Below are 21,049 nucleotides of genomic sequence, written 5' to 3' on the forward strand. Positions count from 1 at the left end.
ACCTGAGTCATAATGATGCATAGTCATCTCCAAGAAATTTCATGTGCAGGCCATCGAAAAAGAACTATTATTTTTTTCCCATACTACATTTAAAAAACAAATATGGCTGTCTTTTTTCCACTGTATATTTTTTCCTGTTTTGTCGAAGATTCTTTGCCCATAGAGTTGAGGGTCCATATCTGGGCTCTCTACTCTGTTCCACTGGTCTATGTGTCTGTTTTTCTGCCAGTAGCATGCTGTCTTGGTGATCACAGCTTTGGAGTAAAGCTTGAAATCAGGTGACGTTATGCCCCCAGTTTTATTTTGGTTGTTCAACATTTCCTTAGCGATTCTGGGTCTCTTCCAATTCCATACAAATTTTAGGATTATTTGCTCCAGCTCTTTGAAAAATACCAGTGGAATTGTGATCAGAATGGCATTAAAAGTATAGATTGCTCTAGGCAGCATAGACATGTTAGCAATGTTTATTCTTCCGATCCAAGAGCATGGAATGGTCTTCCATCTTTTTGTGTCTTCTCCAATTTTTTCATGAGTGTTCTGTAGTTCTTTGAGTACAGTTCCTTTACCTCTTTGGTTAGTTTTATTCCCAGACAGTCTCTTCAATAAATGGTGCTGGGAAAACTGGACAGCTATATGTAGAAGAATGAAACTCGACCATTCTCTTACACCGTACACAAAGACAAACTCAAAATGGATAAAAGACCTCAATGTGAGACAGGAATCCATCAGAATCCTAGAGGAGAACATAGTCAGTAACCTCTTCCATATCAGCCACAGCAACTTCTTTCAAGATATGTCTCCAAAGGCAAAGGAAACAAAAGCAAAATGAACTTTTGGGACTTCATCAAAATCAAAAGCTTCTGTGCAACAAAGGAAACAGTTAACAAAATAAAGAGGCAACCCACGGAATGGGAGAAGATATTTGCAAATGATGGTACAGACAAAAGGTTGATATCCGGGATCTATAAAGAACTCCTCAAACTCAACACACACAAAACAGACAATCATATAAAAAAATGGGCAGAAGATATGAACAGACACTTCTCCAATGAAGACATACAAATGCTTATCAGACACCTGAAAAAATGTTCATCATCACTAGCCATCAGGGAGATTCAAATTAAAACCACATTGAGATACCACCTTACACCAGTTAGAATGGCCAAAATTAGCAAGACAGGAAACAACATGTGTTGGAGGGGATGTGGAGAAAGGGAACCCTCTTACACTGTTGGTGGGAATGCAAGTTGGTGCAGCCTCTTTGGAGAACAGTGTGGTGATTCCTCAAGAAATTAAAAATAGAGCTTCCCTATGACCCTGCCATTGCACTACTGGGTATTTACCCCAAAGATACAGATGTAGTGAAAAGAAGGGCCATCTGTACCCCAATGTTTATAGCAGCAATGGCCACAGTCGCCAAACTGTGGAAAGAACCAAGATGCCCTTCAACAGATGAATGGATAAGGAAGATGTGGTCCATATATACTATGGAGTATTATGCCTCCATCGGAAAGGATGAATACCCAACTTTTGTATCAACGTGAACAGGACTGGAAGAGATTATGCAGAGTGAAATAAATCAAGCAGAGAGAGTCAATTATCATATGGTTTCACTTATTTGTGGAGCATAACAAATAGCAAGGAGGACAAGGGGAGATGGAGAGGAGAAGGGAGTTGAGGGAAATTGGAAGGGGAGATGAACCATGAGAGACTATGAACTCTGAAAAACAATCTGAGGGTTTTGAAGGGGGGGAGTGGGAGGTTGGGGGAACCAGGTGGCGGGTATTAGAGAGGACACGGATTGCATGGAGCACTGGATGTGGTGCAAAAACAATGAATACTGTTACGCTGAAAAGAATTAAAAAATTTAAAAAAGACCTCAACGTGAGACAGGAATCCATCAGAATACAGAGAATTTTTAATGACTGACTTTGCAGACTAATCCCAGATTTCTAAGAGATTAGAAAAAAGATGAAGGAAATAGTGTTAATATTTTGCTGCAAAACTTGGGGAATGAGAAGTGGATTTAAGGTGGATTGTTTAATTCAAATGAATTCTCTGAATTTTACACAACGTCCACACTGTGCATGCAATTCTTTTGTAATCAGTGGAAGAATTTAAAAAGAGAGGAAAAAGGAAAAATATCCTCAAGATGTAAAGTCTGGTAATGACCAGACACTAAAAATTATATAGATATTGGGTCAGGATGGCAGATTGAGGTGCGTTTCTCTCCTCGTACCTCAAATCCTTTTTAATAACAGGAAAGGCAGGTTTCTGAATATAAAGAATAACTCCAGAAGGACACGGGGTAAAGAAAGGGCAGATTCTTGGAAGATGGATAGCAGATGGGTCAAGGGCACTGAGGTGGGGGCTGTGGTGAGAAGACTGGGGGCCCTGAACTGAAGAGCGGGTGCGCCAGAGAGGCGAGTGTCGTGGGCCCAGATGCTCCCTACTTTGGAAAGGGATGGAGCTGGTAGCCAAAGAGCCTCCCAGGTTCAAGGCAGTGGTAAGTGTGAGTCCTGATAATGGGGTGGGAAGGGCGGTGTTTAGCAGGAAGGGGAGGCCTCTCTCCTGGCAGGAAACTGCGCTAAGGGAAGAAGGAGGAGACTGCGGTGGCTGCAGAGGCTGGTGGCAGTCAGACGTGGCAGAGCGGCTGCCGCCAGCAGTGAGGCTAAGGGCCCGTGAGCCCAGTGCTTGGGACACTCCATCAATCCGCTTCACCTTCCTCACTGCCCTCCAATACACGCTTCTCCTCTATGGATCCTACCCTCTCGGCTCGTGCAAACTCCCAACCCATCGCCTGCTGATCCTTTTTCCACCACAAGCTCAAAGCAGAGGCAGCGCGACAAGGTGTCCCATTTGGGCAAGTGAGGCCCTCCATCCCCGGACGTAGGGAGGTGGGCACTGGACTAGAAAACTGGAGGATGGGGGTTGGTGGGTGCCCGACGGGAAAATTGGGGTCGCTGCCCACGACGGGTAATGAGGGACAATAAGAAAGGTAATTTGGGGACTGTGGTGTGTGTGTTGGGGGAGCTGAAGAGTACCTGAATGATGTATAAAGGTAGTCAGGCATGAAAATACATTTTTTGTGGGTGCTCAGCAGAAATATGGAGATGACCAGGAAGAGACATGAAGGAGATATGAACACCAGGCATGTGGATGGGAGGCAAAAGGAATGAAGAATAGATGGCAATGGAAAAGGAACTAGGGGAGTGACAACATTAGTAGAAATGGAGTAATGAGGTGGGGGCTAAGAAATGGTAAATATTTGTGTTTGTTGTGGGAGCTCTAAGATGGCAACAGAGGATCAGGCATTATGCAGAGAACCTGCTCCATCTGTGGCCTCAAACCACTGCAACCACCACAACCACCTCCTCTCTAATCCTGCAGCACAACCAAAGAATACTGGAGGGAGGGCACTGAAGGCAAATACACAGTAGTAACTTGATATCCAGTATTCCTGCTGGGCACATCTGAATAACTTGGGCAGAATGCACCTGGTGCCCAGAGAATTTGCAATACAGAGGGGGGAGAGCGCACACTATAATATGCCAAATGTTTCTCCTTAGCCTCTTTCCACCTCCTGCAGGTATGAAGACCCTTCACAAAAAGGCAGCTACAGGGCAGCAAACAAGGGAAACTGTTGATCATCACATTGGATCTGCAAATATGAGGAAGAAAAAGACCTGTCAAAAGAAGCAGAGGGGCAGACCTTCATCCCAACCCCAAAGGAACATAGTGGGCTGCAGAATTTCACATGGATGGAAAGAAGGCAATGATCCCATCACCCAGTGGAAAGGAATCGTTCTGGATCAGGTGCCTATCAATCCCTCTCTTTACCTGGTCAAATATGATGGAATTGACTGTGTCTATGCACTGGAACTCCACAGAGATGAAAGGATTTTAAAACTTAAAATCCTTCCTGATAAGGTGCCATTTTTTCGAGTCAGAAATGTGCACCTTGCAAATATCATAATTGGTAAAGCTGTGGAACATATGTTTGAGGGTGAACATGGTTCTAAGGATGAATGGAGGGGAATGGTCTTAGCCCAAGCACCTATCATGAAAGCTGGTTTTATATTACCTATGAGAATGATCCTGTTTTATACATGTACCAGCTTCTAGATGATTACAGAGAAGGAGATCTCCGTATCATGCCAGAGACCAGTGAGTCTCCTCCAGCAGAGAGAGAGCCAGAAGGAATTATAGATGTCCTCATAGGTAAACATGTGGAATATACCAAAGAAGATGGCTCCAAAAGGACAGACAAGGTCATTCACCAAGTCAAAGCCAAGCCCTCTGTGTATTTCATCAAGTTTGATGATGATTTCCATATCTATGTTTATGATTTGGTGAAAAAGTCCTAACTGGGTAAAATTTACCACATTTCTGGAGGCAAGTGTATGTTTTGGATACACACAAAAATGTTACATTTTCAGTGCATTTAAACTTAAGATCCCCTTTAACCCAAAATCTTAACCAGAATAACTGTTATCTGTTCTGAAAAAGATAATTGCATATGGACATGATGTACTGTGTGTAAGGAATTTGTCTTGTTGAAAAGATTGGGTGTGTTTGATGAATAGGGAATGAAAGGAAGGAACAGCTGTACATGCAGGCTATGGATAAACATAGGCTAGTATCATAATTAGTCATCTTAAAAAGGAATAGGAATTAGCTGGTCTGGTCTAGAAAGGGGGGAGAAGAAGGAACTAGGGATGGGCTGTGGGGGGAGGGAGAAAGGAAGGTGACTGCTTAGAAGGAGATGGGGCAGGACCAGAAATGGAGAGGTTCCCTGGAAGAGGGATGACCTAAGGAGAGAGGCAACCCACTGGGACAGGGTGGAAAATTAGCAGAGGGAGAGTGAGATCTTGGGGCTTAGAGGAAAACAGTATTCCTTGAGAATAAAGGGGCACAAAGAATCTTTGAAGGGGTCCAGAGCAAGGGGGAGAAAGAAGTTCTCAGGAATCTGGCGAGGGGCTAAAGGATACTCAAAGGGAGGGTCTATGCATGAGTAAGGAGACAGAAGGGGAGGAACACTGAGGAACAAAGAATTCCAAGAAGAAAGGCTGAAAGAGGAAGAGAGAACACAGAAAAGGAGGTGTGGGGAGTGAGGCCCATGAGAGATAGGGAAGCCCAGGAAAAATCTGGACTTCTGGCAGTATCCACATTGTTCTCTCTGACTCTGTGCCGAAAGGACGTGACAGCTGTCAAAGAACCAAATGGTTTGGAAGTTCCCTGGAATGGCATCTTGACAAGGATGACTCAAGAGTTAAACAGGAGCCAATTTTATACCTAAACAGCTTTTCTTACCTCAGGGAACTTATGTCACACCTGTCGTGTAGAACCCCAAGCCTCAGCCTAAACACACTTACCTGACACCCCATGAGCAGGAGCCTGTGAGGAGCCTCCTCAGTTTTCCCAGAGGACCCAGGTGCAGTAAATCTTGGACCTGAAGTTCTTGGTTCATTCCCCCTACACTGGATAAACAGTTCTTGTGAGGAATGGATTTAGGGGTGGAGGGCACTCAGATCTTAAGAGATTTCCCACCTTGTATTTAGAAAGTATTTAAACCAGAAAAATAGAAACTTGCTGAACCCAGGTACAGCAGTCCTCTCACAATTTTTTCTCCTACTAGACTGTGTGTGCTTCCCTACAGAGGAGGGCCAATAGAGGATTGAGCCTAATGTTTCTCTCTAGGACATGATGAGTACTTGACAGTCCATATTTCTCTCTGTAGCTGTCTGAAACCACAGGTGGTTCCACTCAGTGATCCACCAAGTGGAAGTCTGCTGCCCCCAAAAGCCCCATTCAGACTATCCTCTCCACACACACAAAGCAGGTGGCTGTTAACCCTTCACAGGTTAATCCTGGGCAGTCTTGCCCACCCCAAGCACACAGAGAAACTATGATGGAAGCTTACACAGTTCTGCTCCCATGTGAAATGAATGGCATGGAGCAGCTGGGCTGGGAGTTGTGACTTTGTATAACTCCTTCAACTGTATAATGCCACATAGAGAGGTGATGGTTGGTAGGGAGAGTGTGCAATAATCCCAACAAAGTCCCTCAGAAATACTGTGTCCTGACACATTGGGTCTGTGTCCTCTTTTTCTCCTCCTTGCCTTTCCCCAGTCATGCTGTGGAAGTTTCCTTCAAAACACTCTCTCTGGTTTCCCCATCTCACACTTCACTAGAATATACCCCTGCCCTCCAAGAAAGACTTAAGGTTATCCCACCACCCAGGCTCCCCTAACTCCATGCATAGGAGGGGAATGGTGAGGCAGAGAGCTTCTAGAAGTCAAAAGGTGGTAATTCTATTTCATTCTTTCAATCCAACATAACCTGAAACTGTTTATTTCAATAAATACAAAAAGCAAGACCACCTCAGCATAGTAGGCTTAGTTTTCTTTCATGCATCACACAATTCAGTTTAGCAAAATACCTGCTGGCCACCCATTGGCCAATTTCACCCAGCTGTCATGTTTTGTTTGATCTTGCTATTTTTATTTGCTATTTTTTTTAAGATTTTATTTATTTATTTGACAGAGAGAAATCACAAGTAGGCAGAGAGGCAGGCAGAGAGAGAGGAGGAAGCAGGCTCCCTGCTGATCAGAAAGCCCGATGCGGGGCTTGAACCCAGGACCTGGGATCATGACCTGAGCCAAAGGCAGCAGCTTAACCCACTGAGCCACCCAGGCACCCCTTTATTTGCTATTTTTATATTAGCTACTGAGACATGTGGGAGACTTCACATTACAAAAATTCATATTTCTGGCCCACTGGAAAACAAAACAAAACAATAAACTGAGGATTAGGGCGCATATTCCAACAAGGATATAAGCAGGTGGGTGTGAGGAGGGGCTCAACCCATTTTTAGACTCTGAATGCTCTCTTGGCTTAGCCATACCTCTAGTTGGCCTGCTTCACTCTGAAAAATCCAGTTGTCCCCTGGAGGCATTTGCCTTTATAGTTTTGGAGCTAGATCCATGGGAAACTGCATATCCTCATTTTGCCTTACTTTCTCCCCATTTGTCTTTAAATTCATTTGTCCTCCAGTATTTATTTTGGTGGGCTCTCTGCCAGGCAGTCTTCTAGGCACAGATACTGATGATATAGTAATGAACAAAAGAAAGAAAATAATCTTACCCTCATGAGACTTACATTTTAGTGTGGAGGCAGATAGTAGCCAAGATACAATAAGTAAAATTGATAAAGTTATCAAAGAGATAAGTGTTAAGAAAAAAAATAAATAAGGTAAGGACTGGAAAATAAGAATTTCAGGTTAAAAGCTGAAATTGTGTAAATAGGGAGTCCAGAGAACATGACTTTGGAGTAAAGACCTGAAAGCAATTAGAGAATTGGCCCTATGGCTATCTGGGGAAGGAGCATTACACAGAACAATAGCAAGTGTTGTGACCCCAGCCAGGAGTAAACTTGGCATGTTCAGGGAATACTGAGGATACCAGCATTGCTGAAACTGATTGAGCAAGGTAGAGAATATCAGGAAGTAAGTTCAGAGAAGTGATGTGGATCTGGGAGTAGCAGATAGCTTACAGACTTGAAGGTCCTAGAATGAAATTTGGCTTATACACTGAATGTAAGAGGGAGCCATTGAGTATTTTTAACATAGGCACGACATAATATGTCTCATATTTGAATAAGATCACTCTGGCAACTCTGGAAAGTAACTTGTATGGGGTTTAAAGATGGAAAAGGGGGGTTCAAATATACCAACAAAACAGTGGAAAGCCCTAGAAATAAGTTTGCATACAGGAAAATTGAATCATAGTAGAAGTGACATTTCAGATGAATGATCAAAAGACATTGAATAAATGGTGTTGCAATGTTTTTTTGGGGGGGGTCATATACCAAAAAGTAAACCCTTTACCACATTTCATATAGATCATACATTCCAAGTGGGAAAAAAAAGGTAATACTTCAATTTGGAAAGTAACACTTATAAAATGTTAAAAATATAAAAAAGAAGTTGATGTTTATATTTTTTCTTATGAAAATGTGTAAGATTTCATTTCAAGGCAAAAAACACCACAGGTATTAAAGGAAAGATCTAATAAATTTGATTATTTTAAAATATGCAATGTTTTCATATTCCTACACTTTTTATTCATTTTTATATTACATATTTTAAAATACACAAAATTTCAAAAGCTATCATATATGAAGTGGAATAAAATGAGATTAAGCTATACAAACTTAGATAGTTAAAATGAGTGAAGTAACAAAAATACATTCAATTATTTAAAAAACATTCTGTAGGAAACTTGGCAAAAAATATGAACAGGGCATTCACAAAGAGATCACATGATCAATAAACATATATTACGTTAATTTGTTCCCCATTACCTTATTGTATCTTTTCTATAATATATGTCATCTTCTAACATACTATATAATTTACTTAGTTAATATGTATATTGTTGTTTTTCTACCAGAATGTAATCCTTGAAAGTGTATGATTTTCCTTCCTTTGTACTTACCAATGTATTTCAAGTTCCTATAAGAATACCTGGGATATAGTAGGTGCTTAATACATATCTGTTGACTCTATGAACCTCATCATCAAATATACAAGTGGAAATTGAAATAACAAGTTTTCACACACATTAGATCAATAGTGTAAGTGAAGTTTGAAAATATGTATTAACCAGTTAAACAAGTAGCCTATTCCATATGTAGGTGAGTGTTTAATCAGTGAGAAATTTGCCATTATCTAGTGATTTTCGAGATGGCATATTTCCAGCAATTTCACTCTTATATATTGATGGAAGGCAATTTTGTATGTATTTCATATGTTTTTGGACATTTTGCAAGCAAGGCACTGACTATTCTCTTTTTAAAGCTATCTTTTGGAAGATGTTTGAATGGGAAACTGCTTTGGAAGATAAAGATAGGATCTCTTTCTGAAGTAAAGAACAAGTTTGCTTGGAATGTTTGAAAGATAGAGAGTGATTCCCTCTGGAGCAAAGGTCAGGAATGCTTTTTCCAATAAAATATTGGGTCCTTCAAGAATAAACAGAAAGGATTCTTCCTGCTCATTATAAAAGTCTAAAGTTTCCACACTGAGGTTTCCTTCATTGTAATGCAACCTACCTTATATGTACGTGTCATGTGACAAATTTGCATCACTCTGTGGGAAGTGGGACTCAGTTTTCCAGGGAAAAAATGCTGATAGGCAATTGTTATTACTGCAAATAATGAAATACCCTTTGTCTCTGACTCAGAAGTCTCATGTTTTCTTCTGGCACCCAAGAAACAGTGGCAGACTACATCATTAGCTCACAAATAATTTTATAATCTTCACAGTTCTTGATATGTGTAGCAATGAGAAAAGGATGCTGATAGAAGCATGGCTTTCTGTAAGAGGAAGAATGGAGACCTCACCAGATAATTAATGGAATTTAAAGGTAACTTATTTGAATTGGTGGTAAATTACAGACAAGCTATGACTAAATACTCTTCCCTCTTTAGATGAGGAGGAATAGGGGAAGTGGTTTCAAGATGACAGCTGGTAGCTCCCTGTCTACAATGAGGATCAAAGTTTATATCAAACTCAGGATCAAGGTTTATATGCACCCATCTAAATATGCTGGAAAACTTTGGCAAAGAGACAAAATCAAACTTCTATGGCTCTGTTAGATAGGGATGCTCAAAACATGATTCTATTAAACAAAAAGAGCATAATTAGACCTATAAATACAGATAACAAAGTAATGGTTGTCATTAGCATGGGAATGGGTGAAGAAGAGTGAGAGATTCAGGCTTTCACTTTTGGAATGAATAAGTCATATAAATAAAAAACACAGGATTGGGAATATAATTCAGAAATTACAATGATATTATAATACCATTGTAGGGTGACAGATGATAGCTACACATGTGGTGAGCATACCAAAATGTATAGAGAAGTTCAATCACTATGTTGTACACTTGAAACTAACATTGGATCAAGTACACTCAAATAAATTGGGTAAAAATCCTCTTCTACCCACATTTTTTTTAATTTTTATTTTTCTTAATTTATTTTCAGTGTTCCAGAATTCATTGTTTATGCACCACACCCAGTTTTCCATGTAATACTTGCGATCCACAATACCCACCACCAGGCTCATGCAACCTCCAAACCCCCTCCCCTCCAAAACCCTCAGATCCTCAGAGTCCACAGTTTCTCATGGTTCATCTCCCCCTCCAATTTCCTCCAATTCCCTTCTCCTCTCCATCTTCCCATGTCCTTCATGTTATTCCTTATGTTCCACAAATAAGCAAACCCGTATGATAATTGACTATCTCTGCATGTCTTATTTCACTCAGCATGACCTCTTCCAGTCCCATCCACATTGATACAAAAGTTGGGCATTCATCCTTTCTGATGGAGGCATAGTAGTATATAGTATATATGGACCATATTTTGCTTGTCCATTGAAGGGTATCTTTGTTCTTTCTACAGTTTGGTGACTGTGGCCATTGCTGCTATGAACATTGGGGTACAGATGGCCCTTCTTCCACTACATCTGTATCATTGTGGTAAATACCCAGTAGTGCAATTGCAGGGTCATAGGGAAGCTCTATTTTTAATTTCTTAAGGAATCTCCACACTGTTTTCCAAAGTGGCTGCACCGACTTGCATTCCTACCAACAGTGTAAGAGGGTTCCCCTTTCTCCACATCCCCTTCAATACTTGTTGTTTACTGTCTTGTTAATTTTGGTCATTCTAACTGGTGTAAGGTGGTATCTCACTGTGGTTTTGATTTGAATCTCCCTGATGGCTAGTGATGATGAACATTTTTTCATGTGTCTGTTCGCTATTTGTATGTCTTCATTGGAGAAGTGTCTGTTCATGTCTTTTGCCCATTCTTTGACATGATTATCTGTTTTGTGTGTGTTGAGTTTGAGGAGTTCTTTATAGATCTTGGATATCAGCCCTTTGTCTGTAGTGTCACTTGTAAATATCTTCTCCCATTCCGTGGGTTGCCGTTTTGTTTTGTTGACTGTTTCCTTTGCTGCGCAGAAGCTTTTGATTTTGATGAAGTCCCAAAAGTTCATTTTTTGCTTTTTTTTCCTTTGCCTTTGGAGACATATCTTGAAAGAAGTTGCTGTGGCTGATGTCAAAGAGGTTACTGCCTATGTTCTCCTCTAGGATTCTGATGGATTCCTGCCTCACATTGAGGTCTTTTATCCATTCGAGTTTCTTTGTGTATGGTGTAAGAGAATGTTTGAGTTTCATTCTTCTACACATAGCTGTCCAATTTTCCCAGCACCATTTATTGAAGAGACTATCTTTTTTCCGCTGGATATTTTTTCCCTGCTTTGTCAAAGATTAGTTGACCATACACTTGAGGGTCCATACCTGGGCTCTCTTCTCTGTTCCACTGGTCTATGTGTCTGTTTTTTTGTGCCAGAACCATGCTGTCTTAGTGATCTCAACTTTGTAGTAAAGCTTGAAATCAGGCAACATGATACCCCCAGTTTTGTTTTCTTTTTCAACATTTCCTTAGCAATTCAGGGCCTCTTCTGATCCCATACAAACTTTACGATTGTTTGCTCCAGCTCTTTGAGAAATGCCAGTAGAATTTTGATCGTGATGGCATTTGAAGTATAGATTGCTCTAGGCAGTAGAGACATTTGAACAATGTTTATTCTTCTGATCCATGAGCATGGAATGGTTCCATATTTTTGGTCTTCAATTTCTTTCATGAGTGTTTTGTATTTCCTTGAGTACAGATCCTTGACCTCTTTGGTTAGGTTTACTCCCAGGTATCTTATGGTTCTTGGTGCTATAGTAAATGGAATCGATTCTCTAATTTCCCTTTCTGTATTTTCATTGTTAGTGTATAAGAAAGCAACTGATTTCTGTACATTGATATTGTACCCTGCCACATTACTGAATTGCTGTATGAGTTCTAGTAGTTTGGGGGTGGTGTCTTTTGGGTTTTCCATACAAGGTATCATGTCATCTGCAAAGAGAGAGAGTTTGACTTCTTCATTGCCAGTTTGAATGCCTTTCATTTCTCTTTGTTGTCTGATTGTTGTTCCTAGGACTTCTAATACTATGTTGAACAAGAGTGGTGAGAATGGGCATCCTTGTCATGTTCCTGATCTCAAAGGGAAGGCTGTCAGGTTTTCCCCATTGGGGATGATACTCATTGTGGATTTTTCATAGATAGATTTTTATGAAGTTGAGGAAAGTTTCCTCTATCCCTTTACTTTAAAGCGTTTTAATCAGGAATGGATGCTGTATCTTGTCTACCCAGACTTGAGGAAGGAAACATCATCAAGAATGAGCTAATGGGGTTTCAGCTGGGCTTATAGTGGTAAAAGATAGTCAATACGACCTTGTGAGTGAAATTTTTGTGGTCAATTCTGTGCACTCTAGGTGTTACCTCTAAATCCGAGTATATAGTAGAAACAGATGTTTGTATTTCCCTGCCCCATAAGGTCCTGATGAGATTCACCCACATGTAGAGAAATGTTAGTGGAACACATCAGTCACTCTCCCACCAATCTCCCTGTCTCCTCCTGAGTGAATACAATCCCAGGAGGAAAAATGAAAATTAAAGCTCAGATTAAAGACTTAAAGGAAGCACAGGTAGTAAGTAAGAGGTTCAAAGGCATGTAAAAGTCCAAGATCTTTTGCATGCAAGTAAAAAGATCTCCAATTATGTTTCTTGTATTCCTTTAGGGTTGCCTGAACTCCACTGACATTTGCCAAAATTGGATAGGTCAGAATTTAGTGCAAATGCTTCTACACTTTGATTTCCAAAATTTTCACTACATACATGATGCCCTGATTATTGACAATCAAAAGACTCCATCTCAATAATTCAACCTATGGTATTACACTTTCCCTAGAAAGGATATCCAAGAAGCCCCAACAAAATTTAAGAGCCTACTTACCAAGTCATGATTTTCATTACTATGTAGACAATATTTACAATACTCATGTAACCAAACTCAAGTCTGTCTACCTGATACACAGCAAAGCCAATCCCTTACACATCAGGTAGGCAGCAAGGAAAAGAGTTTAATTGAGACAAACCAAATAAATAAGGCCCTAAATGCCTCCTGGAATGGGGAGAGAACAAGACTTTGTTTGTTTGTTTGTTTGTTTCATAATCATAGGCATTGAGATTACATACATACTGATGAAAAATGTGGGGAAATTTATGATTATAAGTAAAGATGTAGCATGTGTGTTAAGCAGACATATATGTAACGTACATAACATGGTCAACTTGGGGTGGTGACTTAATATCAGGAAGAGGGAAAATTCACCCCTGAAGTCAGGAGATTATCTTAAGACAAGAAGGTATGGCTATGGGCATGTTCAGAGAGCTGTATAAACTGGAATGGATCTTAGTATCATTATCTAAGGAAAGAAATTCAGGGCCTTGCTTGTTCATAGACTGGCATCATATCAGTTGATCTGGAGTCAAGGCTTCTGCAGAGACAGGGGAGTGGATTTGTTAATAGGGTCTGAAAAGACATCATGGCTGATTAGGGAGAAACAGCTCTCTGAAAAACAAGCTGTAAGCTTTCTGCTACTTTCAAATTTATTAAACATATGGGGCACAATTTCAATTCCCCACTGAGTTATGATCAATTCTCAGTCTTCAGAAATTACAATGATAACTTCCGCAGCTACTTCCTCATCTCTGGTAAGGTTTTGGGTAAGGAGAAATTTTTGCTAATTTAGCTGTAACATGCCTATGTGTAAGACTAAGTAGAAGTTTCTAATTCATATGTCACATCAGCAAGGAAACAGAAGTAACAAGTAGTGAGACATGCTAAGCATTTCCCTGTTACAATTAGTTCTTCAGGCAATCGAAGAAAACTTTTTCTTCATCCCCACCCCCCATAATGAAAAATTATGACAAGCACCTAACTGAACCTTTTGAATATTGAAAAATGTTAATGATTGTTGGGGTATTCTGCTTTGTCCTCTATATCAAAATCTATAAATCAGGGCGCCTGGGTGGCTCAGTGGGTTAAAGCCTCTGCCTTTGGCTCGGGTCATGATCCCAGGGTCCTGGGATCGAACCCCACATCGCGCTCTCTGCGCAGCAGGGAGCCTGCTTTCTCCTCTCTCTCTCTCTCTCTCTCTCTCTGCCTGCCTCTCTGCCTACTTGTGATCTCTGTCAAATAAATAAATAAATAAATAAATAATCTAAAAAAAAACCTATAAATCACCATCTTTTGAAAGGGGCCTCAAACAACATTCTGTTATGAAAACTGCCACACACGCTCTGTCATGCTTTCTAATTTTGGGTCTACCCAACAGTAGTGAACGTTTTCAGCACTAGGTCTCTGGGAGTGACTATCCATTGGAACCTATAGAAAAGGTAAGCATTCTCTGTTTGGATTTATAGTTACATTACTAAAATTTTTAAGCGTTCAAGTCAATGCTGCCTTTTTGTAGATATGAGGGTATTCTAAAATCATAACATACATAGGGGGATGCCTGAGTGGCTCAGTCAATTAAGCATTTGCCTTCCATTCAGATCATGATCCTAGGGTCCTAGGGATTGGGTCCCACATTTGGGGAGCCTCCTTCTCCAGCTGCCTGCTTCTCTCACTGTGTACTGCTCCTTGTGCTTGTGCTCACTTGTTCTTTCTCTCTGTCTGACAAATAAATAAACTCTTTAAAAAATAATAACATACATAGGAACAAAAAGTAATAAACTTGGTAGTAGAGGAGGGTGACTCTAGGGGGACACTAGGCTTGTATAATCCCATGGACACAAGATAACTATCAAATCATCCAAAATACACATGCAGGCATACACACACACACACACACACACACACACACACACACACATACACACAGAAATAGACCGGAAGACTGACACGAGAAACTCCACAACTAAATATAGAAAAGAGGCCACATTGAAGAAGGTAGGAAGTGAAGAGACATGACTTGGGAGAAAAATTTATTGAGGGTGCAGCAGAAAAGAAAGAGCCCTGGTCAAAGTAAGGGCAAGAGAGAGAGGATTCCACAGAGTAACACACAAGGAGAACATTTCCCTAATGCCATTGGCTGAAAGGAGCTAACTTTCTTCAGTTCCTGCAACCAGGAGGGCTTAAAGACTGGAGTTTTAAAGGTCACCAGGTTTGGCTGGGATAGAGCACACAGAGCATAGCTCTTCTCTTGGAGGGAAGGCAGGAAAAGAACCCAGGGGTAGACTGCAGGAAAACAGTGATCTGAAAAATATTGGGGGAATACAAGGTGTTGATTATGCACTTTTCTCTGATCTTGACCCTGAGAGGAGTCATACACAGAGGCCTCCCCTGGAACAAAGGTGCTGAATGGTGTCATTTTCCTCACCTAACCCTGAGCATAAAAACAAAGCCACCTGAAGAAAAAAAAAAAACTCATCAAGGAAACAATGACTTTGAGTGATGATCAGATGGACTTAACAGATATTTTCAAAGCATTTCATCCTAAAGCAGCAGAACACACAATCTTTTCAATACCACATGGAACATTCTCCAGAATAAATCATATACTGGGTCGCAAATTACCCCTCAACAAGTACAAGAAGATCAACCAAAGCATGCATATTATCAGACCAAAATGGTATGAGATTTAACTATTGAAAAATTTGGAAAGGTCACAAATAAATGAACGTTAAAGAATATCCTACAAAACAATGAATAGGCTAACCAGAAAATTAAAGAAGATATTTTTACTTTTTTTTTTAAATGTATTATCATTTTTTTCATTTAAATTTATTTTTTCAGTGTTCCAAGATTCAATGCTTATGCACCACAGCCAGTGCTCCATGCAAAGCATGCCTTCCTTAATACCCACTACGAGGCTCACCTAAGCCCCCACACCCCTCACCTCTGAAACACTCAGTTTGTTTCTCAGAGACCACAGTCTCTCCTGATTCATCTCCCCCTCCAATTTCCCCCAATTCACTTTTCCTTTCCTTCTTTTAATGTCCTCCATATTATTCCTGATGCTCCACAAATAACTGAAACCATGTGATAACTGACTCTCCCTGCTTGACTTATTTCACTAACCATAATCTCCTCCAGTCCCATCCATGTTGATACAAAAGTTGGGTGTTCATCCTTTCTGATGGAGGCATAATATTCCATTGTATATATGTACCATATCTTCTTTATCCATTCATCTGTTGAAGGACATCTTGGCTCTTTGTACCGTTTGGTGACTGCATCCACTGCTGCTAGGAACCTTGGGTTACAGATGGCCCTTCTTTTCAATACATCTGTATCATTGTGGTAAATACCCAGTAGTGCAATTGCAGGGTCATAGGGCAGCCCTATTTTATTTTCTTGAGGAATCTCTACACTGTTTTCCAAAGTGGCTGCACCAACTTGTATTCCCACCAACAGTGTGAGAGGGTTCCCCATTCTCCAAATCCTCTCCAACACTTGTTGTTTACTGTCTTGTTCATTTTGGCCATTCTAATGGTATAAGGTGGTATCTCAATGTGGTTTTGATTTGAATCTCTCTGATGGCTAGTGATGATGAACAGTTTTTCATTTGTCTGTTAGCCATTTGGATACCTTATTTGGAGAAGTGTCTGTTCATGTCTTCTGCCCATTCTTGGACATGATGATCTACTTTTTGTGTGTTGAGTTTGAGGAGTTCCTTATAGATCTTGGATATCAGCTCTTTGTCTGAACTGTCATTTGTAAATATCTTCTCCCATTCCATGGGTTGCCGCTTTGTTTTGTTGACTGTTTCCTTTGCTGTGCAGAAGCTTTTGATTTTGATGAAGTCCCAAAAGTTCATTTTTTGCTTTTGTTTCCTTTGCCTTTGGAGACATATCTTGAAAGAAGTTGCTGTGGCCAATGTCGAAGAGGTTACTGCCTATGTTCTCTGCTAGGATTCTGAAGGATTCCTGCCTCATGTTGAGGTCTTTTATCCATTTCAAGTTTATTGTTGTGTATGGCATAAGAGAATGTTTGAGTTTCATTCTTCTACACATAGCTGTCCAATTTTCCCAGCACCATTTATTGAAGAGACTGTCTTTTTTCCACTGGATGTTTATCCTGCTTTGTCGAAGATTATCTGACCATAGAGTTGTGGGTCCATATCTGGACTCTCTACTCTTCCACTGGTCTATGCATCTGTTTTTGTGCCATTACTATTCTGTCTTGGTGATCACAGTTTTGTAGTAAAGCTTGGAATCAGGCAACGTGATGCTTCCAGTTTTGTTTTTCTTTTTAACATTTCCTTAGTAATACAAGGTCTTTTCTAGTTCCATAAAAATTATCGGATTCTTTGATCCAGCACTTTGAGAAATGCCAGTGGATTTTGGGTCAGGATGGCATTGAAAGTATAGATTGTTCTGGGCAATATAGACATTTTAACAATATTTATTCTTCCAATGGATGGGCTTGGAATGCTTTTACATCTTTTTGCATTTAAAGAAGGTATTTTTATAAACTATATGGAAGCAAATGAAAATGAAAACTCAACAGTTCAAAATCTTTCAGATACAGCAAAGGCAGATCTAAGGAAGTGTAATGAAATACAAGCCTACTTCAAGAAGGAAGAAAAGTCTCAAATACACAATCTTACACCTAAAGGGACTAGAAAATGAACAGCAAATGAGCCATAAAGCCAGCAGAAAAGGGAAAAAAATAAAGATTGGAACAGAAATAAATGATATAAAAGCAAACCCACACGCCAGTAGAAGAGATCATTCAAAGAGCAGATTCATTCAAAGAGCAGATTCATTCAAAGAAATAACAAAATCAATAAATACCTAGGCACACTTGTCAAAAAATGAAAGGACTCAAATAAATAAAATCATGAGTGAAAGAAGAGAGATAACAACCAACACCAAAGAAATACAAACAAATAAATGAGAATATTATGAAAAACTATATGCCCATAAACTGGGCACTCTGGAAGAAATGAACAAATTCTAGGGAACCTGGGTATCTCAGTTGGTTGGATGTCTGCCTTTGGCTCAAGAAATGATCTCAGGATCCTGGGATCAAGACCCACATCGGTCTCCCTGCCAGTGCAAGAGAGTCTGATTCTCCCTTTCCCTCTGCCTGCCATTCTGCCTGCTTGTGCTCTCCCTCTCTCTGTCTCTGTCAATTAAATAAACTCTCTAAACACACACACACACACACACATGAAACAAACAAACAAAGAAATGAGGAAGGGCAAGATGGCAGAGATGTAGGAAACCCTATTTCAACCAGTCCCTTAAAGTGAGCTAAATAACAATCAGAACACTCTGAACGTCGTGGAATCAGCTTGAGATGCAGAATCATGCACTGCTGGATCTCTAAGGGGGGAGAAGACACAAGTGGAGAGGTAAAGAGTGAAAATGATTGGACTGATATCAAAGGATAAGCAGAAGGGGGAGGGAGCCACCAGAAGTGACCCACTGGAAAGTAATATCCCAATATGAACGTGTCCTGTGGTTGGGGACCAGCATTAACTTGGAGACTGGTTAAAATCACTCAAAAAGAGCAAAAGAACTTAAGGGGCAACTGGTGGAATTGGATGGTCACAGGCATGGGCCTACACCCATGGATCCAGAACAACCACTACCAATGACCACCCGAGGTGGAGAGAGTGAGGCATAGCCTCCAGTTCCTGGTCCCCGGGCCCCTCGTTGTGTGCTTCTTGCACCACCACTCAGCTGGGCACACTCCCGCCCACGCAGGAGAGAGTCTGGTGGGCGTTTTCTAAAACCACACCCTTTTGCACTCTGCATGAGTCCAAAACACAGCAGGGGTTTGAAAGCACTTCCCACCCGTGCCTAAGAGAGCTTGGTGGGGGTGCTAGCCAGTGGTCTCTAGGACTGGCCAAGAGTCTAAATGCTCCCAGCACATGCCTGAAGGAACTCGGGGTGAACTCTGGCTTGGATACCCCAGCGCACCATGCAGCGTGGGCCTGGTCGCCAGACAACAATCCTGATAAAGTCAGCTAATGGAAGTGGGCTCCCTGGACCAACATCGCTCCCAGTTTTGGTGGCACGGGGGTGTAGAGACAAGCAGGTGCTCTGGACGACACCTGAGACAGTGGCGAGGGTTGTGCACACTGCCTCTGGGAGGTTGTGCAGCTCAGTGGAGTTTGCAGAGGGAGAGTCTGTGTGTTCTGGACCACCCAGAGGGGAGCAGACTGAGGCTTCTCTCTGAGGTGAAGGTCTGGGTGCAGTTTGCTTTCCACTAAACCTCTGAAAAGTTGCAAAAAGGGGCCAAAAAAAAAAAAAACCTTCCAGAAAACAAAACCCTGAAAAACAGTTTTCCGCAGAATTCAGCACCTTCATAAGGGGCAGGAAGACTCAACCCAGGCAAGACTGACTGAAAAACAATGCAGCAGGGCCCTCCCACAGAAGGCAAGCCAAAAGAACAAGAGGACAACCACCATAGGGTCCCCACAAAAGTGTAAAACCTCAACATCAGGAGGAAAAAATATATTAAGCTCCCGGTATTGCCTTAAAACCTGTATATGTCATCGATACAACTTTGTTGTTTTAATTTATTCTAATGATTCTTGTTCTTTTATTTTTTTAACTTACCATTACAACTAGAGGTTTAATACAATATATTCCATAATAATCTTTTAACTTGAACTTTTTTCATACATATACCTGTGTTTTTCTTTTCCTTTTCTTTTTTTAAATATACATATAGATATAAGCTTCAAGGTAATCCTTGTTCCCTATTCAATATTACCCCTATATATACCAGTTTTAGTCTCCCTTTATTTCTAGAAAGGTGAGTCATTTAACAAAGATAACAAGATACACCCAGGAAGAACCAAAATAACCTTCTTTGCCAACATGGAGGATTTATAACCGCCCTCCCATCTTCTTCCGTCAGTGTTTCTGTGTATTTGTTTTTGTTCTGGTATTATATAAATCTAATTTGTGGGGTTCATTTTGACAGGTTTTTTTTTCTTTCTTTCTTGTCATTTACTTTTGTTGGTCCTTTTTTTTTTTTTTGGTCCGTTTTTGTTTATATATCATATAAAACGTACCTTGGGGGTTCATTCAGCCTGGTTTTACTATTTTTCTTTTTTCTTTCTTTTTGGTGGTACTTCCAATTGCTCCAAAAAGCTCCAGGGTGCACCTTGCCTGGATCGTGGTTGATATATTCAGCTATACATCCCCTCAATCACTTCTCACCAAAATGACTAGAAGGAGGAACACCCAAGAGAGGAAAAACTCAGAGACTGTGCCCTCTCCATCAAAACTATTAGATACAGTCATAAACAGTATGTTGGAAAGGGAAATCAGGGTAACAATTACTCAGGCGATGGCTAGTTTGGAGAAAACAATTAGTGACAACATAGAATCTCTAAGGGCAGAAGTGAGAGCCACTGGGGAAGAAGTTAAAAATGTTATCAATTGGATCCAATCTAATCTTAATTGTCTAACAACTACCATAACAGAGGCAGAAGATAGAATTAGTGATCTAGAGGAAAAAATGATAGAGAAGAATGATGCAGAGGAGGCATGGAACAAACAACTTAGAAGCCATGAAAACAGAGTTAGGGAAATAAGCGATGCCATGAAACATACCAATGTTAAAATTATTTGGATCCTTGAGGGGGTGGAAAAAGACAGAAAACTAGAAGACATAGTTAAACAAAGTCTGAATGGAAATTTTCCCAGTCTGGGAAGTGGAAGAAGCATTTCTGTCCTAGAGGCAGAAAGAACACCCCCCCATATCAATAAATCTACAAAGATGAAGAGGCACTTAATTGCAAAACTGACAAATCATAATTTTAGACAAGAGCTTCTGAGGGAGGCTAAGGGGAAGAGTTTCCTTATGTACAGAGGAAGGTCCATCAGAATAACATCAGACCTATCCACAGAAAACTGACAGGCCAGAAAGGGTTGGCAAGACATATTGAGGGCAGTAAATGAGAATAACATGCAGCCAAGAATACTTTATCCAGCAAGGTTGACATTCAAAATGGATGGAGAGATAAAGAGCCTCCAAGAACAGTAAGGTTTAAAAAACTATGTAACCATCAAGACGACACTACAAGAGATATTAAGTGGGGTTCCATAAAGGAAGAATG

At 40.5% G+C, this 21,049-nt stretch overlaps 1 protein-coding gene across 1 annotated transcript; it reads left to right on the plus strand.

The window, feature by feature from the left end:
• Positions 1-3,591: 3,591 nt before the first annotated feature.
• Positions 3,592-4,367, plus strand: LOC111139839 (spindlin-2-like). Its single transcript, XM_022492249.1, is given in 2 exon segments — positions 3,592-4,063; positions 4,066-4,367. Coding segments are annotated over 2 exon segments (774 nt in total).
• The last annotated feature ends 16,682 nt before the right edge of the window (positions 4,368-21,049 follow it).

The sequence above is a fragment of the Enhydra lutris genome, unplaced genomic scaffold, assembly GCF_002288905.1.
Source record: "Enhydra lutris kenyoni isolate GAN:26980312 unplaced genomic scaffold, ASM228890v2 scaffoldscaffold121, whole genome shotgun sequence".
NCBI classification, from domain to species: Eukaryota; Metazoa; Chordata; class Mammalia; order Carnivora; family Mustelidae; genus Enhydra; species Enhydra lutris.